Below are 15371 nucleotides of genomic sequence, written 5' to 3'. Positions count from 1 at the left end.
ACGTCACTATGGCTTGTTTTCTGGTAGGAGGGATATCAACAAGCTGCCAGTTGGTAACCACTGATTTAAAGTAATTAGTTTTGCATTTCTAGTGGATTGTAACATTTGTTGAATTAGTATTGCCAGTTTGCCTATGCTGCACCGGAAAGGGTTAAAACATGAATAATTCTAACAAGTTGAAACATTGTATACTAAATTTACTTACATAATTAATAAAAAGCATGGAGACATATTTATGTATAAAATTTTTAATGAACAAAATAAAATCAATAAATATAAATTAAAATCATGCACATTTATGCAGTTAGTTTTCCAATTCTAGATAAGTCCTGCATCTTTGCACATTTCATGAAATCTTGATCCGTTGTCTTGAAGTAAAGTTGAAGGATTTCCCACTTCTAGAACTGTTCCGTTTTCCATAACAACAATTCTGAAATATATTGAAAAATAGATTTTTGCTTTGCATAAATTTTAAATGAGACAAAATTAATTTAAAACAAAAAATTAGTATATTCTTAACAAAAAATGACATTTTTGAATTAAAACGAATGAATCTAAAACAGAAATCGTCAAGAAACGAGGGAATATAGAAGTTAGAACTTTTCTTCTTTTCGATTTTATAATTTTCTCTCAAATTTTTTGCTGTTCTTTAATTATATATTTTTCGTGCACTTACTATAAAATAGTGTATTTGTTAAAAAAAATTTCATAATATAATTTTCTAATTTTTTGTCCTATTACTTCATAAGCACAAAAATTCATGGGACTCTTCAATAACAAAATTACTAACGCTATTACTAACACTATTTAACGACTGAAAAGCTTAAAAACTGATACTTGAATTGAAACGTGTTTAACTATAAATAGTTTTAAAAATATAAAAATCGTTATAAATAAATACAATAAATAAACACCATATTCTTTGTAAATTTTTCACCGTTTCATTTGCTTTATAAAGTGACGAAATAAGATCTTAAAAATCGAATTTTTATCAATTAAAAATGCAAGAAAATTTATTTCTATGTTAAAAAAATTTTTTAGATAGTCAAAGAAACAAGTCGAACCTATTTTGGCGAAAGCTGTAGTTTTTTAAAAAATTTATTTATCGTTTCTGCGACAAATAAAAAGGTTTAAGTTTCTCTATCCTGGGATGAAAATTTTTATTCATTTTTTAATATTTCTAAAAGAAATTAAAAAAAATATCAGTTAAACTTTATCCTGGGATAAAAAAATCGCTATTTTCTTCATTTGTTTATCATTTCTGCTACAAATAAAAAGATATCAGTTAAACACTCTCCTGAAAAGAACTTTTTTTTCTAGTACATTCCCAGAGCTAAATGGATCAGTTTTTTGCCATGATTTCAATTATATTTATTTGTTATATTTTTAATGAATCCACAATTACATAAAAATAATATGGGTAGCTTATAAAATTAATAAAATTGCGTTTTTAAAATTTTTGAAAAAAAAAGTTTAAAATTGTATTTTTAACAAAAGAGAAGATATATAAATAATAACATTATTATAAATCTTGCTGAATACATGAAAACTTCCTAAACGTCTTACGTACTTGCAAATATAATTGCATACCTGCCAACTTTTAATCCCTTCCATTATCATTTTTCCCAGTGGTATTAAAATGGAATTAAAACTTCAATTTTAAGCAAACAAATACGTTGTATTTGAGAAAACTTAAGTTGACAACCATGATAGTAACGCATATTAATATATGTGCTTAATTTTAGTAAGAATAGTGGTGATCAAAATCATCTAAAACTGAAGTATATAAAAGAAAAAATAGTATATACTTACTACCACTTTAAATATGAAAATAAAATCTTCCGGAAGATTTGGCAGGTATGTAATTGGTGTATTAAAAAGGTTAGTAAAAATGCATGTAAAAATCCATGGGTGAAAGCCCTTATATAGCAAGACGGAAAAGAGAAAAACCTGGCACGTAAAACATTTCATTCCTGCATTTTTTTCGAAAAAAATGAAATATCTGTAACTATCAAGATTTCTTTTATAATTCTGGCATATATGTAAAACTGCTTCTTTTCCAAGATAAAGTAGATATTGTTGAAAAATTTAAAAAAAAGAATAAGTAAACTCCTCCCCAAAACTAGCTATAACTGAAATGGTTTTACTACCAGCCTTTCCTCTTTTCCGTCTCGCTTTCACCCCTGAATGTATCAGCAATATATCATTCATGCATAGCTGGTTGTTTAAATGACTCGGTGGACTTTTATTTTCATAAGATTTAATTCATATCAATAAAAAAAATTCTTGAAAAATTTCAAGAATTTAAAAATGAACTATTTAAAAGTTGTTTGAAATGGGTTGAAAATAATTAAATAGATTTAGATATAATCAGTCTTCTTATCAAAGCTTTAAAATCTTATGGACCATTTAGCAAAATGGTTTTTCGTTTAGTACTTGGATAAAGGATTCTTTCTTACAAAGAAAGAAAAAAGAGATTTAATCATTGTGAAGCTTTGCAGTTTTATGTTTGCTTCCAATCAGGGAAAGCCCTAGTTTTTGGAGGCGAAGCAGTTTTATTTTCTGATTATTGGTCCTACTCTGAGTATAATTTTGCTACCAATTTTTGAAATCTCGCCCCGTAATCAACGAGTTAGCATCTGTGGAAGTTATTTAGTAAACAAAACGAATGCGTTTTTTTTTTTTTTTTTTTTTTTTTTTACAATGAGAAGTAATAAAGTATACCTACTTGTCATAATCGAGTACTGTGTTCAGCCTATGGGCTATGGTAATAACAGTATTCTTTACAAATGCAGTGCGTATTGTATTTTGAATGAGATTGTCTGTTTCTATGTCAACAGAGGCTGTCGCTTCATCCAAAACCAAGATCTTCGTATTCTTCAATAGCGCTCGAGCTAAACACACCAATTGTTTCTGTCCAGCACTGAAAAATATTTTGCATATTGATTAATCATTTATTTCAAAAACATAACTCATTATGAGATACTTTTTTTAAATTTTATTTTATAACTGGCGTTGAACAGTAGATCCAATTCTGAGTTTGAGGCTATCAATGTTAGGTATTTTTGAACCCAGTGAAGAAGACAAAGGAACTTCAAGATCAAACAAAGGAGTAAAGTAATCATTGCAAAGAACTTTATGATAGAGCCAACCTTCATTTGCTTTAGTGGGAGAGGAAAGCCAGAAAACCTCCCAAGGTTAGCTGAACAAGAAGTGGATCCTAACTAATAATCCGTCTACCACCAAGAATATTTTTCTTCGGTACTGAGGTTGGTGCGAGCCGGGAACAGAATTCAATTCGAGCAGTCACAGCTGGGATTTGAACCTGGATCGCTTCTTGAGTGTTTTAATCCTTTTAAGCCATTGCGGTTCAAGAGAAAATACACAAATCTATTTAAAAATATCGATAATATCAGACGATTTATCATTCATCAATCAATCAGTCGACTAAAATTATTATTACAAATTGTATTTATAAAATCAAAACCAGGAATAATTTAAAGTCCTTGATAAACTAAATGTTGAAATCAAGATTTTTTGGCAATCTTTAAATTGTGGAATGAATGAATTATTTTATGAAAATATCGTAAACAATTAAAAAAAGTCCAAGGGCAATGGAGTTTGCATAATAAAGTTGTATGCTTTAAAGCTTTAAGTAAATCAATTGTAAATGTTTAGAGCAATCTATATTATATAAAACGCTAATACGTACGTATGTATGTATGTATCAATAAAACCGATGATATTTCTTTTCTCGCGCTGGCAACAGTTTTCATTTTTAATTGATTGGATTCGGCGCGCAAGAGCACGTAGTGAGCAACCAGATAACAATACCCAGAGTGAGCATTATCAGGTTGTTCAATTCAGATTCATGCACTAAAAACATGACAATATTTAATTTAAACTCAATTAGGAATTAATTAATTAATTGAAGTGATAATGCTTTAAAAGGCCGCTGTTGAATTGATATTTTTCTACTGGGAGCTACCTAAACGTTTAAAAAACGTTTAAGTGTTTGTATTGAATGCATTGAATTTTTTTATATTTCGCGTTTGTTTATGCATTGAATTTTCACGCTTTAAAATGCAGAATATTAGTGAAGCAATATTTGATAATTTATTTTGCTAATATGTTTCTTATTTAACTAATGTTTTGATTTTTTCACCATGTACAATCTAAATAGCTAAAATACTTTTTTAAAAGCCAATAAGAACATTGGTAGAATTCTTCTACATAAGTACAATACTATGTCTTTGATGATAAAATACTATGTCTTTGATGATAATATATTATGTCTTTCTGCTAGAACATTGTGTTCATTGGCGAGCGAGCGCAGCGAGCCATGGTTCACGGCGTGAACAACATAGGATAGCGTAGCAATTCTCGGGGGTTGGCGAGCGTTAGCGAGCAGGGGGCGGAGCCTCCTAGTTTAGAAGTATAAGTACTAAAATAGATTTTCTTTTTTTAAAAAAAGACACTTTTTGAAGTTTGTGAAAGGTACTTTAATCTGTTTTCACATAACTCTAAGAGCGCTTTATTTTTCTCATTTATAAAAAATTAAACTTAGACAATGGTCAATGTCCTCTCAGATTTAAAATGTAACAAAAAATGATAAGAAACATACGCCTACTTATTCTTAATTTTCACTTACAGATTAAGTAAATTATAAAATTCGTGAAATTTTTCACTTTTATTTGGCAAAAAAAATTTACTTTAAATTTTTTAGACTAGTATGAACTTGATCTTTTAAATATTTTCCCTAAAATAATAAAGATTTGAATATTTTATTAACCTTTCGTACTCGAGGTACTTGCAACGGTTTACCCATTTAAGACAACTATTGCGATAAAGCAACATTTTGTTTCGACGCACAAAGCAGTATAAGAAATGTGATTAAACATTTATGTGCTTAAGTTTTAGAACTTATTGTTTACGCCATAAAATGCGTGGCGACCACATGCTGGATATTGGTGCGAGCTCGGTATTTGGTGCTAAGTGCCACCAACCGATTCATCTTTACTTGGTTATCATGTACTAACAAGTCATGAATATAAACTTATGCTGAGTCGTGGCATGATCTCTTACATCAGAAAGCCTTCACATGGTTTTTAATAAGTAGTCTGTGCAGACTATTTAAAAAGTGAACCAGTGGTGCGCATAAAACCAAATTCTATTTCAAAAGTAATTAAGAGAAAGTTATCATATATGTATATTTGAGAATTGAATCTGCAGTTGTTGACAAGTGAATAAGACAAACCAATCGCAGTCATAAATTTAAAAAAAATTATGAAGTATATTTGCAATCACTTTATTCTTTTTACTAGATATTGTATTAAATGGCTCTTTCGAAGGCTAGTTTACCTTCAATGTGGTGCGATCAGACCCATAAGAAACCGTGTGGAGGCTTTCAATTATAGGAGGCATTAAAAATTTTAATATTTAGACTGGTCGATTATTTAAAGACTACAATGATGTCAGTTAGACGCTGTTCTTGTAAAAGGAGTTAATATTTTTAATAATTTTAAATTGAACTGAGTTTATTATTTATATTTCATAAATTAATTAATTCTCAATGTAAAGAGGAGCAATGATTTCATCAAAAAAACTTTCGACACAGAATGAATTTAAATATTATATGATTTTATATAAGTGGCAAAAATTCAAATTTTTATTAATGCGGTGTAACTGCTGAGTAATGGCTCACATTTCAACCCTTTGCACTCGAGAGGTGACTGCCGGTCACCTCTGTCACCTGTAAATTACCCACCACTCTAAATGTGAAAATGTTTTCACCCTAATGTTTAGTTACCACTTCATTCGGTGATCTTCTGGTATTATAAGGTAAGTTTGTAAAAAATCTTTCAAAATATTAATGGTTGCATCCAATTTTTTTAACAGCTGAAAGAACTTCGAGTGCAAAGGGTTAAAAGTGAAAGAAATTAAAATCAAAATGATATTTTCAATTTCAAGAGCCCCTACATACCTCAGATTTCCACCATTCTCTTCAATGTTATGCTCTAAACCCTCATCCAGAGAAGTCACAAATGACTTTAAGTGAGATCTTTCCAAGCTCTGCCAAACATCATCATCGCTGTATTCATCATTGGGATCTAAATTGGATCTTAATGTACCCGTAAAGAGAACTGGATCCTATTTAATAAAAACAAAACTATTAAATTATTTCACATTTAGAAACATTCGACTATAACAGATGTTATTGTTAATTATTGTGATGTTTAAGGATGTGAATCTTCTGACAATCTTATAATAAAATAATTCCGGCAGTTCAAAGTAAAAAAGCAGAAAATAAAAAATGATTTTTACAAAAGATATTTGCATGATTTGCAAAGATCCTGCAAATATGATTATCATGATATTTGCAGGATGTAAAGAGGCTGACTTGCTGATATCAAAATTAAAAATTACGAAATCAAAATGCGATAGAGGAGTTGAACAAACTGTAAGTATTTCGTGAAAGCTGTAAAAAATTTATATAGATATTATTGAGTTCATTTACACAAATTACTTACAGAGGGCGCTGCAAACAATCGAAAAAAAGAGTGATTAGTGCCAGGGTTAAAATGTGTTGAAGGTTGTTGTTCCAAATTTGAGGCAACAACATGGGCTTCTAGTAATGGAATACCACAAGTTAAATTACTTTCTTACGGCATTTGTGTTTGTAAGAACACTGTATACTTTACAGCACCATCTGTTGGCCACTTGTGTAACTAAATTTCAAACATACGGTGTAAAATGGATGCAACTTTCACAATAGACGCACCGTTTGTTTCATTTCTCCATCAACCTTAGTTTCAGAGATTTCTAATTTTGAAATCAGTGAATTATCCGCCTAAAATCCTGTATATAACTAAATCATTTAATTACTATTTGATTTTTTAAATCTTATAATGGCGTATCTCTATTACGTACTAGAGCATATGGAGACCAACAATATTGAATTAACGTCTCATCAGTTTGACAGCTTGAATTTGCACCACAAGTAAATAGTGTGTTTGTAGTATTTTGTACTTAAACTTTTGACTGTTAAACATTTATATTTTAACACTACGTGGAATAATGACTCGGTTTCATTAATAAATTATTCAGTTTTGTATAGTTATCTTCTATACTGTTTTGCACACACATCAATTTCTTAAAAATTTATTTCTCCAAATCTTTCTAAATTCAATATAACGATCGTAACAAAGAGATTCTTAGATTCAATGATTGGTAAATCATAGAACATTCTAAAAAAATTAAAACATTTTCCCACACAAATCCAAACACACAATCCCACACTAAAACTAAATTTCAGCAATATCCACTGAGAAAATGTTTCTTTCTTTAACTGGAATTTCTTCCACTAATATTTCAAAAGTTTATTATAGTGAAGAAGTACGATGCCTCCAAGATATGACTATGTTAATTATACACAGTCCAGTCACATTAATGTGACCACCTGTCAAAAGCCAGAATAACCACCTTTGGCAGAGTGGACCGCTGTGAGACTTGCAGGAAGAGAGTCAGCAAGGTTTCTGAAGGTGTTCACTGGGATATTGAGCCATGCCGACTTCAGTGCCATGGCCAGCTGCGCTAAATTACGCTGTTGAGGATATGTGGCGCGAGCAACCCGATAGAGGTGGTCCCATAGATTCTCGATTGGGTTTAAATCCGGAGAGTTTGCTGGCCAGCGAGGTACGGTAAACTCATCCTTGTGCTCTTCGTACCACGCACATACACTGTGAGCTGTATGACACCTCGCATTATCCCGCTGGTAGATGCCATCATTCTAAGGAAAAATCATTCGCATAAAGGGGTGGACATGGTCCGCAAGGGCAGATGCGCACTAGTGCTGATCCATCGCTCCTTCCACAATGGTGAGTGCCCCCAGTGAATGCCAGTAAAACATTCCCCAAACCATAATGCTCCCTCCTCCATCCTGGATCCTTTCGGCAATTGTTGCAGGGTTTTTGCTTTCAGACGTTTCATGCTGTATACGCCAGCGTTTATCCGTCCGATGGAGCATAAAAAGCGATTCATCGAATAAAGCCACCTGTCGCCACTCTGTGGACGTCCAGTTGCGGTACTGGCATGCAAATTCCAGCCTTCGTCGCCGATAAACAGCAGTCAGCATAGATGCATTAACCAGGCTTCTGCTACGGAGGCCCATGCGCAGCAACATTCGCTGAACCGTTGTTGAGGATACGCACTTGGTAGCCCCTTGGTTCATCTGGGCGGTCAGTTGCTCAACAGTTGCACGCATATTTACTCGAAAGCGTCTCCGTAGCTTTCCTTCGCCTCTGCCATCTATAGCCCGTGGTGCACCGCATGTGGCACGCCGCTGATTTTGGATAGTGCCATTTTACCATGCACGGTATACTTTCGACACGGTGATACGAAAACAGTTCACAAAATTGGCCGTTTCCGAAATGCTTCCACACTTGGCCCGAAAGCCAATAATCATACCCTTTTGGACGTCGGATAAATCGCTACGTTTTTGCATTACGCCTACGCTTGAGATGCTTTCCGATGCCCTAGGACATCCTTTACATGCACTCTACTGTAATATGCTGCCACCTGCCTTCTGTGATTGGTTATTTCACGTTGACGTCGAAGATAGGGGGTGGTCCCATTAATGTGACTGGACTGTGTATTATTAAAACTAAAACTAATAATTTTTATTCGGAAACCCCTGATTTTTACAAACAAAAGAAGTAAGCTTTAAACTTACCTGAGGAATTATAGTCAATTTTGATCTTAGTTTATGCAGGCCTAGTTTAGAGATATCTACGTCGTCTATAAATATTGTTCCTGTCGCTGGTTCTATAATCCTAAACAAAGCCATGGTGATCGATGACTTTCCAGCACCAGTACGTCCTATTATGCCGACCTAAATGAAAATTAATTTCTCAATACAATTTTAAAAAGATAGCATTTCAAGGATTTATATTTAAATCAAATTCGACTGGGTTATTTTAGAACAGCCCAGATCAACGATGCAAATTAAAATGAACTGAAATGGAAAAAACGAAAACTGTCTCTTACTTTTTCACTTCCGTTTATAGATAGATTAAGGTTTCTCAATACTAAGTCCAGATTCTCTCTGTATCTCGCGCTGTAGTTGTTGAACGAAATCTGACCAATGAATGGCCAATCTTTGTTTTGACAGTCCAAAGGCGTATCCCATGCTGCCTAGATTTCAATAAAGTATGTGAAATTTAAAAAATAAAACATTTTGGGACATAAAAAAACGAGATTTTGTTTTAGTAAATTGAAAAACATTAAAGGAAAATAAAAAATAAAAGGAAGGAGAATGTCATACTTCAGAATCAAGTTTACAGTATTCGTCTACTCTTTCAACTGAGATAGATTTATCTTCAAGAAGACAGCTCAGTCTTACAAACCATTTAATAGCATCGGTAACCTATGGGAAAAATATTTTTAATTACATTATTTTCTTTATAAATATTAATGTTTGTTGTTTCCAAATACTATAAATCATTTTCTTTTGTTGATACGATTTAAAAATATAAGTAGTTTTAAATACACATAAAGATCTCAAGTAAAACTTTTCATGTAATTTTAAATGTTGCAAGAACAATAATCAAACATATTTTAATACTTATTTTATGCATTAATTCGTATCTGCGAAAGACATACAGGACTGATTTTTCAACAAGATTTGCATTAACAGTCATACTGTTTTTTTTAAATGCATAAATTTACACATTGTGTCAGAATATATAAACTCTAGGGAGCATATTTTGACAGTTTAAGTTTAACTGAAAAAAAAGTATTATTTTTCTTAAAAAAAATGTCTTTTGTTTTCACAAAATTTAGTTGTTTACCTCCTGGTCTTATATTTGGCAGTAATCTGAAATGTGCTATTATGAAAATAGTTTCTGCAGGTTTAAACAAAGAGGCCAATTGCTCAGAATTCGACAAAATATTTTAAAAAAACGGTAGAAGACAAGAAGCTGAAAGTAGAAGATTTTCGGTTAATTTTGCCATCTTTTTAAAAGGCTCAATACCGCTGAGCTGTGACAAAGTAGTATATCACATACTCATATAGGTGTCAACTATTCCGGCCATTGAGATATTTTTTTCTCAGTGGTCGTAATATTAAAATATTTTGCGAAAAAAATCCTTATTTTTAAAATTATAAATGGATTTGTTTTACCTACCACTAAAACTTCCTCTATGGCCTTGGCCCTCTATGGACTCGACTGCCCATAGAGGGTCAAGGCCTACTGTGCCCATCATTACCTACCACTACAAATCAATAATTTATGCCTATTTATATGAGCTAGATTAGTTACAATCATATTTTAAATACAATTTTAACTGTATATTACAATTTAATACTTAGATATATATCTAAGAACGAGTTAGACAAAATTTTACTATCACTTTAAATATAAAATAAAATATTGCACAAAAACTGGTAAAATTAGTATCACCCATGCTTCTCAATCCGAGTTAATAAAACGAACGGTAAATATTTCAATGTTTTGTAGCAAACCGATAATGTAAGCAATTTGGTCTGACTTAATTATTACTGATAGAAAATTATAGTAGCACTTAAGCAATTTTTAAACCATTTTGTCACTGCGTACTCTCAGTACGCAGTGACTCTCAGCAATGTACGCAGTAACGTACTCTCAGCAATGAAAAATATTTTCATCCTAAACCTATTTAAATACGAATGAAATTTTTATTTATTATGATACAAATATTAATTTTTCTTTTAAAATAACAAATTAGCGAAACCAAAAGTATATAACTGTATGTAGATAGCAAAGAAAATAAAGTAAATACGAAATAAACGAACAGAAAATAAATCAATAAATTAAAAACTTCCAAAATAAATAACTGAATCTATTGCAGGATAGGCACAGGTGACAAAAAAATACAAATTCTTGATTAATAGAATCTTCGGAATCTTGATTAAGTTTTATTGAAAGGGATTGATGAGCAAATGAGCAACTTTCAATAGCATATTTTTTAGTTCGTTGATAAAAGTGCCGCCAAATTTTTTTAAAATTTAAGAATGAATAATTTGAATTGTATCTCATAATGCAGTTACGTTCGTTCGTTGTAGTGGAACTGGGAGCCTGTGGCCTTACGGCTCTTTTAATGCAGTTACGAATGGTAGAAATCACATAAATCTCGGTGCGCTGACGCGAAGCGGCATTAACCGATTCATCTGTAGCATACCTGCCAACTTTTAATCTCTTCCATTATCATATTTCCCAGGGGTATTAAAATGAAATTAAAACTTCAATTTTAAGCAAACAAATACGTTGCATTTGAAAAAACTTAAGTTGACAACCATGATAGTACCGCATACCCTCCAACTGCTACGGAATTTCCGTAGTTTCAGAAATCTTCTTTTCAGACGGTAGCTAAATTAATGTCTTAATATTTAAAAAAAAATTATTTTAGCGTAACTTGCCCACTATTACTTATAAAAGTGCAGGCCATATGGCTAGATTCTTAAGTTCTCATAAAAGTTTTATGAGAGATCCATTTGCTTTAAAAATTTCTACTTTGGTTCGCTACCACTAGAAAGAATTATTTTCAAAATCCTCATAAGTTGGAGGGTATGGTACCGCATATTAATATATGAGCTTAATTTTTGAAAGAATAGTGGTGATCAAAATCATTTAAAAATTTTTTATAAAAGAAAAAATAGTATATATTTACTACCACTTTAAATATGAAAATAAAATCTTCCGGAAAATCCGGAAGAGTTGAAAGGTATGCTGTAGTCATAAATCGATCATGAGAAGCAGTGAGGAGGAATGGAGATGGGAATGACCGGTCACAAAGTCTATATATATCGAGACGGAAAAGAGTAAAAACTGGTAACAAATAAATTTTTATATTTAGCTTTTTTTCGGGAAAAATAAAATATCCATAAGTATCACATTTTTTTAACAGGTGAAATTTACGAATTGAATTGTTTCTTCCCCAATAAAAAATTGATAGCAGTGAATTGCTTATTCTTAATAGATTTACAACTCCAGGAAATTATCTATTATTGAAATAGTTCTACTACCAGTGTTTTCTTTTTTCCGTCTCTCTTTAATTCCTGAGATATGATTGAATAACTAAAGGGACAACAAAACGTCAAAAAAATTAAGCTTCTGCCTGTTTTCGCAATTTTAGGAGCCATATTCCTTTTTTTTCACAAACATGAGAATATATATATATATATATATATATATATATATATATATATATATATATATATATATATATATATATAAGTCTTAGATTATTGAGATACATTGACCTGACGTTCATGGATTAACGTGAAAAAGTAATTAATATGGCCATCAAAAATATTTTAAAATTAAAAATTAAAATGCTTTGCTTACATTTAAAGTATAAGTTATCATTAAGGCAACATCAGCAGGAGTCAAGTTATGGCGATTCTGCACAGCAAGGTAAGCTGATATAAACACAATGATACTGCCCAGCATATCTAGCCAAAAATTAAACCACCTATAAAAGAAAGAAAAACGGAAAGAAATAGTTAAAATTATAGAAAATTTCATAAAAGAAAGAACAAAAGTCATTATAATAACAGTGGGGAAATTTTTTGTTTTGTTGCATTTATACAATCACTTGATCTTACCTAATTCGGGTGTGGGAATTTCAAATCGGAAATCAGTTTTTTTCGGAAAGCTACAGATAGTGTTTCAAAATGATAGTATAAATTAAGTTTATTTTATAGAGAAACTGGATATTTTATGAAATAACCAGACAAGTCAGTTGAAGCATATAATAGATTAAAAATTTCAAACTTAACTAGTTACTTCATGAAAAATTAATGATAGACCGTTAAATTGAAAAATAAACAGTTTCAATGCTGTTTTATAAATTAATCATCATAAATAGCTATAATCTCTCGAAAAATACATTTTATCCCTATTAGTTGATAAATAATAAGGAAAAGCAGATATAATTTATTATTCCTCATATTAATAACTACGTCTAAAAGCAACGGAATGAAGCGTGCACATTCAAGTCATTGTAAATCAGCTATAAGTGGTTCAAAACTAACTAAAAGCAGCATGTTTGAACATAAGCGTTGTGCTACCATTAGAATAAAATATTCCTTCAACTCCCCTCTATTATTGGATTAAGGAGTATATATATATATATATATATATATATATATATATATATATATATATTATTCCGTCACAGCTTCGTAATTTACTTCTGACGCGATGGTTTTGCTATACACGCATTTAAATCATTAAAATAATCATAATTCAGAAACTTTTCCTTAATTGATTGAGAAGTAGACAATTACCTATTGCTTCCTATGGTAGATGAAAAGCAAACCATATGGTTGTTGAGTTTATTTTCAAAACTTTCAATGAATTCTTCTTGCACCTTGTATGCCCCAATTGAAGACACTCCTTGGATAGATTCCAACAACTGACTGTAGATGGGTGATTTTGTTGTAGATTCCAATCTTCTGATTTGCCGATAAGTGTTCAGATGCAGTTTCTGAAAAGTTTATATTTTCATTTTAAAGTCATTCAGTGGAATTGAAATTAAATAACTTTAGGTTTTTAGAAAGTTACTTACGAGAAAAATATAGTAAAGGACGCCAAGAGGAAGAAGAGAAGCTAGAAAAATGGGAGCATTTCTTCCAATCATGTAGAAGGATGCAATAACATAAAGGATGCAATTTAACCAACCATCAATTTGACCATAGAGCTCAGTATCTATAATATCCAAATCAGAACTGAACCTGTGGGGAAAATATTGAGTAATTTGTAAACTCTCAATAATTCAACTGATCAAATAATTCTAACTGAACGTTACAATAAATAATATTATAAGAGTTTGTATGTACTTATAGTCATAATACTAATAATGCGTTCAATGGTTGTAATACTATAGTAATAGTTTGCTTTAATGCCCGGAACTTAGTTAAATCAGAAAGCTGAAATTTTTAAAATTCAGAAAAAAAATCTTTTGGTTAATACATTGTGAAAAAATAATAACGAAACCGGTAATTAATTTGTTCGATTTTCATTGTTGAAACTTTAGTTAATAGTTAAAAAAGTTTAGTTAACTTCATCGTCTCGTAAAATGTAGTTAGTTGAATTTTGATACGAAGAAAGCAGATAATTTTCTCGCGTGAATGATAATTAATTCCATCTGCCTTTTAATTTATTCAAGAAATATTAGATAAATATATATATAATGCAATATAATTTGCAAGGAAATTTTAATGAATTAGTAAAATGTAATGACTTAATAACTTTAATGATTTTTTTCCCGATATGTACTGCTTGCATCAACGATTGAAAACTTTAACCCTTTCGATATTTTTATAATAGTAAGCGGAACTATTTATAGTTAATAAACTGGTTATCATTCCGCCCAAACAATAACAAGTCTGTTTTTATACTTGACTTGAGAGTTTCCAAGAATGAAGAAGGCTGAGTTATTTTAATTTAGCAGACAATACAGAGTGAAAACTTCCTAACCAGGAAGCGATTTTCCATTCCAGCAGCTTTACGACTCTCTCTCATGTTTAACATTTTCTTAAATTAAAAAAAAACACTTGATTACTGACCTTTTGCTTTAGTTCAGTTAAATTTTAACCATTTCAGGACGGGCTCGTCATAAATTTATTCGTACAAAATCAGGATGGTAAAAAATAAAAAGCGGTAGCTTAAATTTGGGCATAGCTAATTTGACAGATTTATTTTTGCTTTTACTTCACATCTAACACATCCAATCCATATGTGATAAAAGTGTAACTGCACAATTTTTAATTCGAACTAAATAGTGGTGAATTAAATAAAGCAAACTATCATTACCCACAAATAAACTGATTAAGAACTACTTCGGTTACCAGTTTTATATTTTTACTCTGATCGATACGGTTTCATGTTGGCACGTATTTGTGACAGTCGGTGCGAAAGGGTTAAGCTAATTTTAAGTTATAATTTTAAAAATTTCCGGTCAATTTTGAACATACTGATTCGATTGAGGAGAGTTTTAACTATTAGACTATTCAAAGTAATCAAACAATTGAAATTTTGCTATTCTCAACTTTTGATAATCATAGCTTCCGCTCAACATATGAATAAGTTGCGCAGAAGGCTTTAATAGTTAGAAAACTTTTATTAGAAATAGTCAACAATTAATTTTTAAAATAAATATAAAAATGTTTAAAACAGTTAAAAACTGGTAGATATTTTATTTTTGCTTTTAATTTAAATCTAATAAATCCAATCCATGTACTACAGACATGCCAACTTGCTCCAGACAGCAAATAAATATTTTCAAGTGGTAGTTTATCAATTGTGATTTTTGGTTTAATAAATTCAATT

General features: G+C 30.9%; 1 protein-coding gene across 1 annotated transcript in view; it reads right to left on the bottom strand.

Annotated features, from left to right (window-relative positions):
* Nucleotides 1-232: 232 nt before the first annotated feature.
* LOC107440461 (multidrug resistance-associated protein 1) overlaps nt 233-15371 on the bottom strand; it is a 58006-nt gene continuing 42867 nt past the window's right edge. Inside the window, exons 23-31 of the mRNA XM_087163515.1 lie at nt 13609-13774; nt 13328-13527; nt 12384-12510; nt 9323-9424; nt 9046-9192; nt 8732-8890; nt 5984-6150; nt 2729-2923; nt 233-430 (exon numbers count right to left, since the gene is read on the bottom strand). Coding sequence (XP_087019641.1) covers nt 319-430; nt 2729-2923; nt 5984-6150; nt 8732-8890; nt 9046-9192; nt 9323-9424; nt 12384-12510; nt 13328-13527; nt 13609-13774 — 1375 coding nt within the window. The 3' untranslated portion in view covers nt 233-318. The remainder of the gene's footprint in view (nt 431-2728; nt 2924-5983; nt 6151-8731; nt 8891-9045; nt 9193-9322; nt 9425-12383; nt 12511-13327; nt 13528-13608; nt 13775-15371) is intronic.

The sequence above is a fragment of the Parasteatoda tepidariorum genome, chromosome 5, assembly GCF_982258835.1.
Source record: "Parasteatoda tepidariorum strain Cologne lab strain chromosome 5, Ptep-v5.0, whole genome shotgun sequence".
Classification (NCBI taxonomy): Eukaryota; Metazoa; Arthropoda; class Arachnida; order Araneae; family Theridiidae; genus Parasteatoda; species Parasteatoda tepidariorum.
This window is presented reverse-complemented; position numbering and strand designations above follow the sequence as displayed.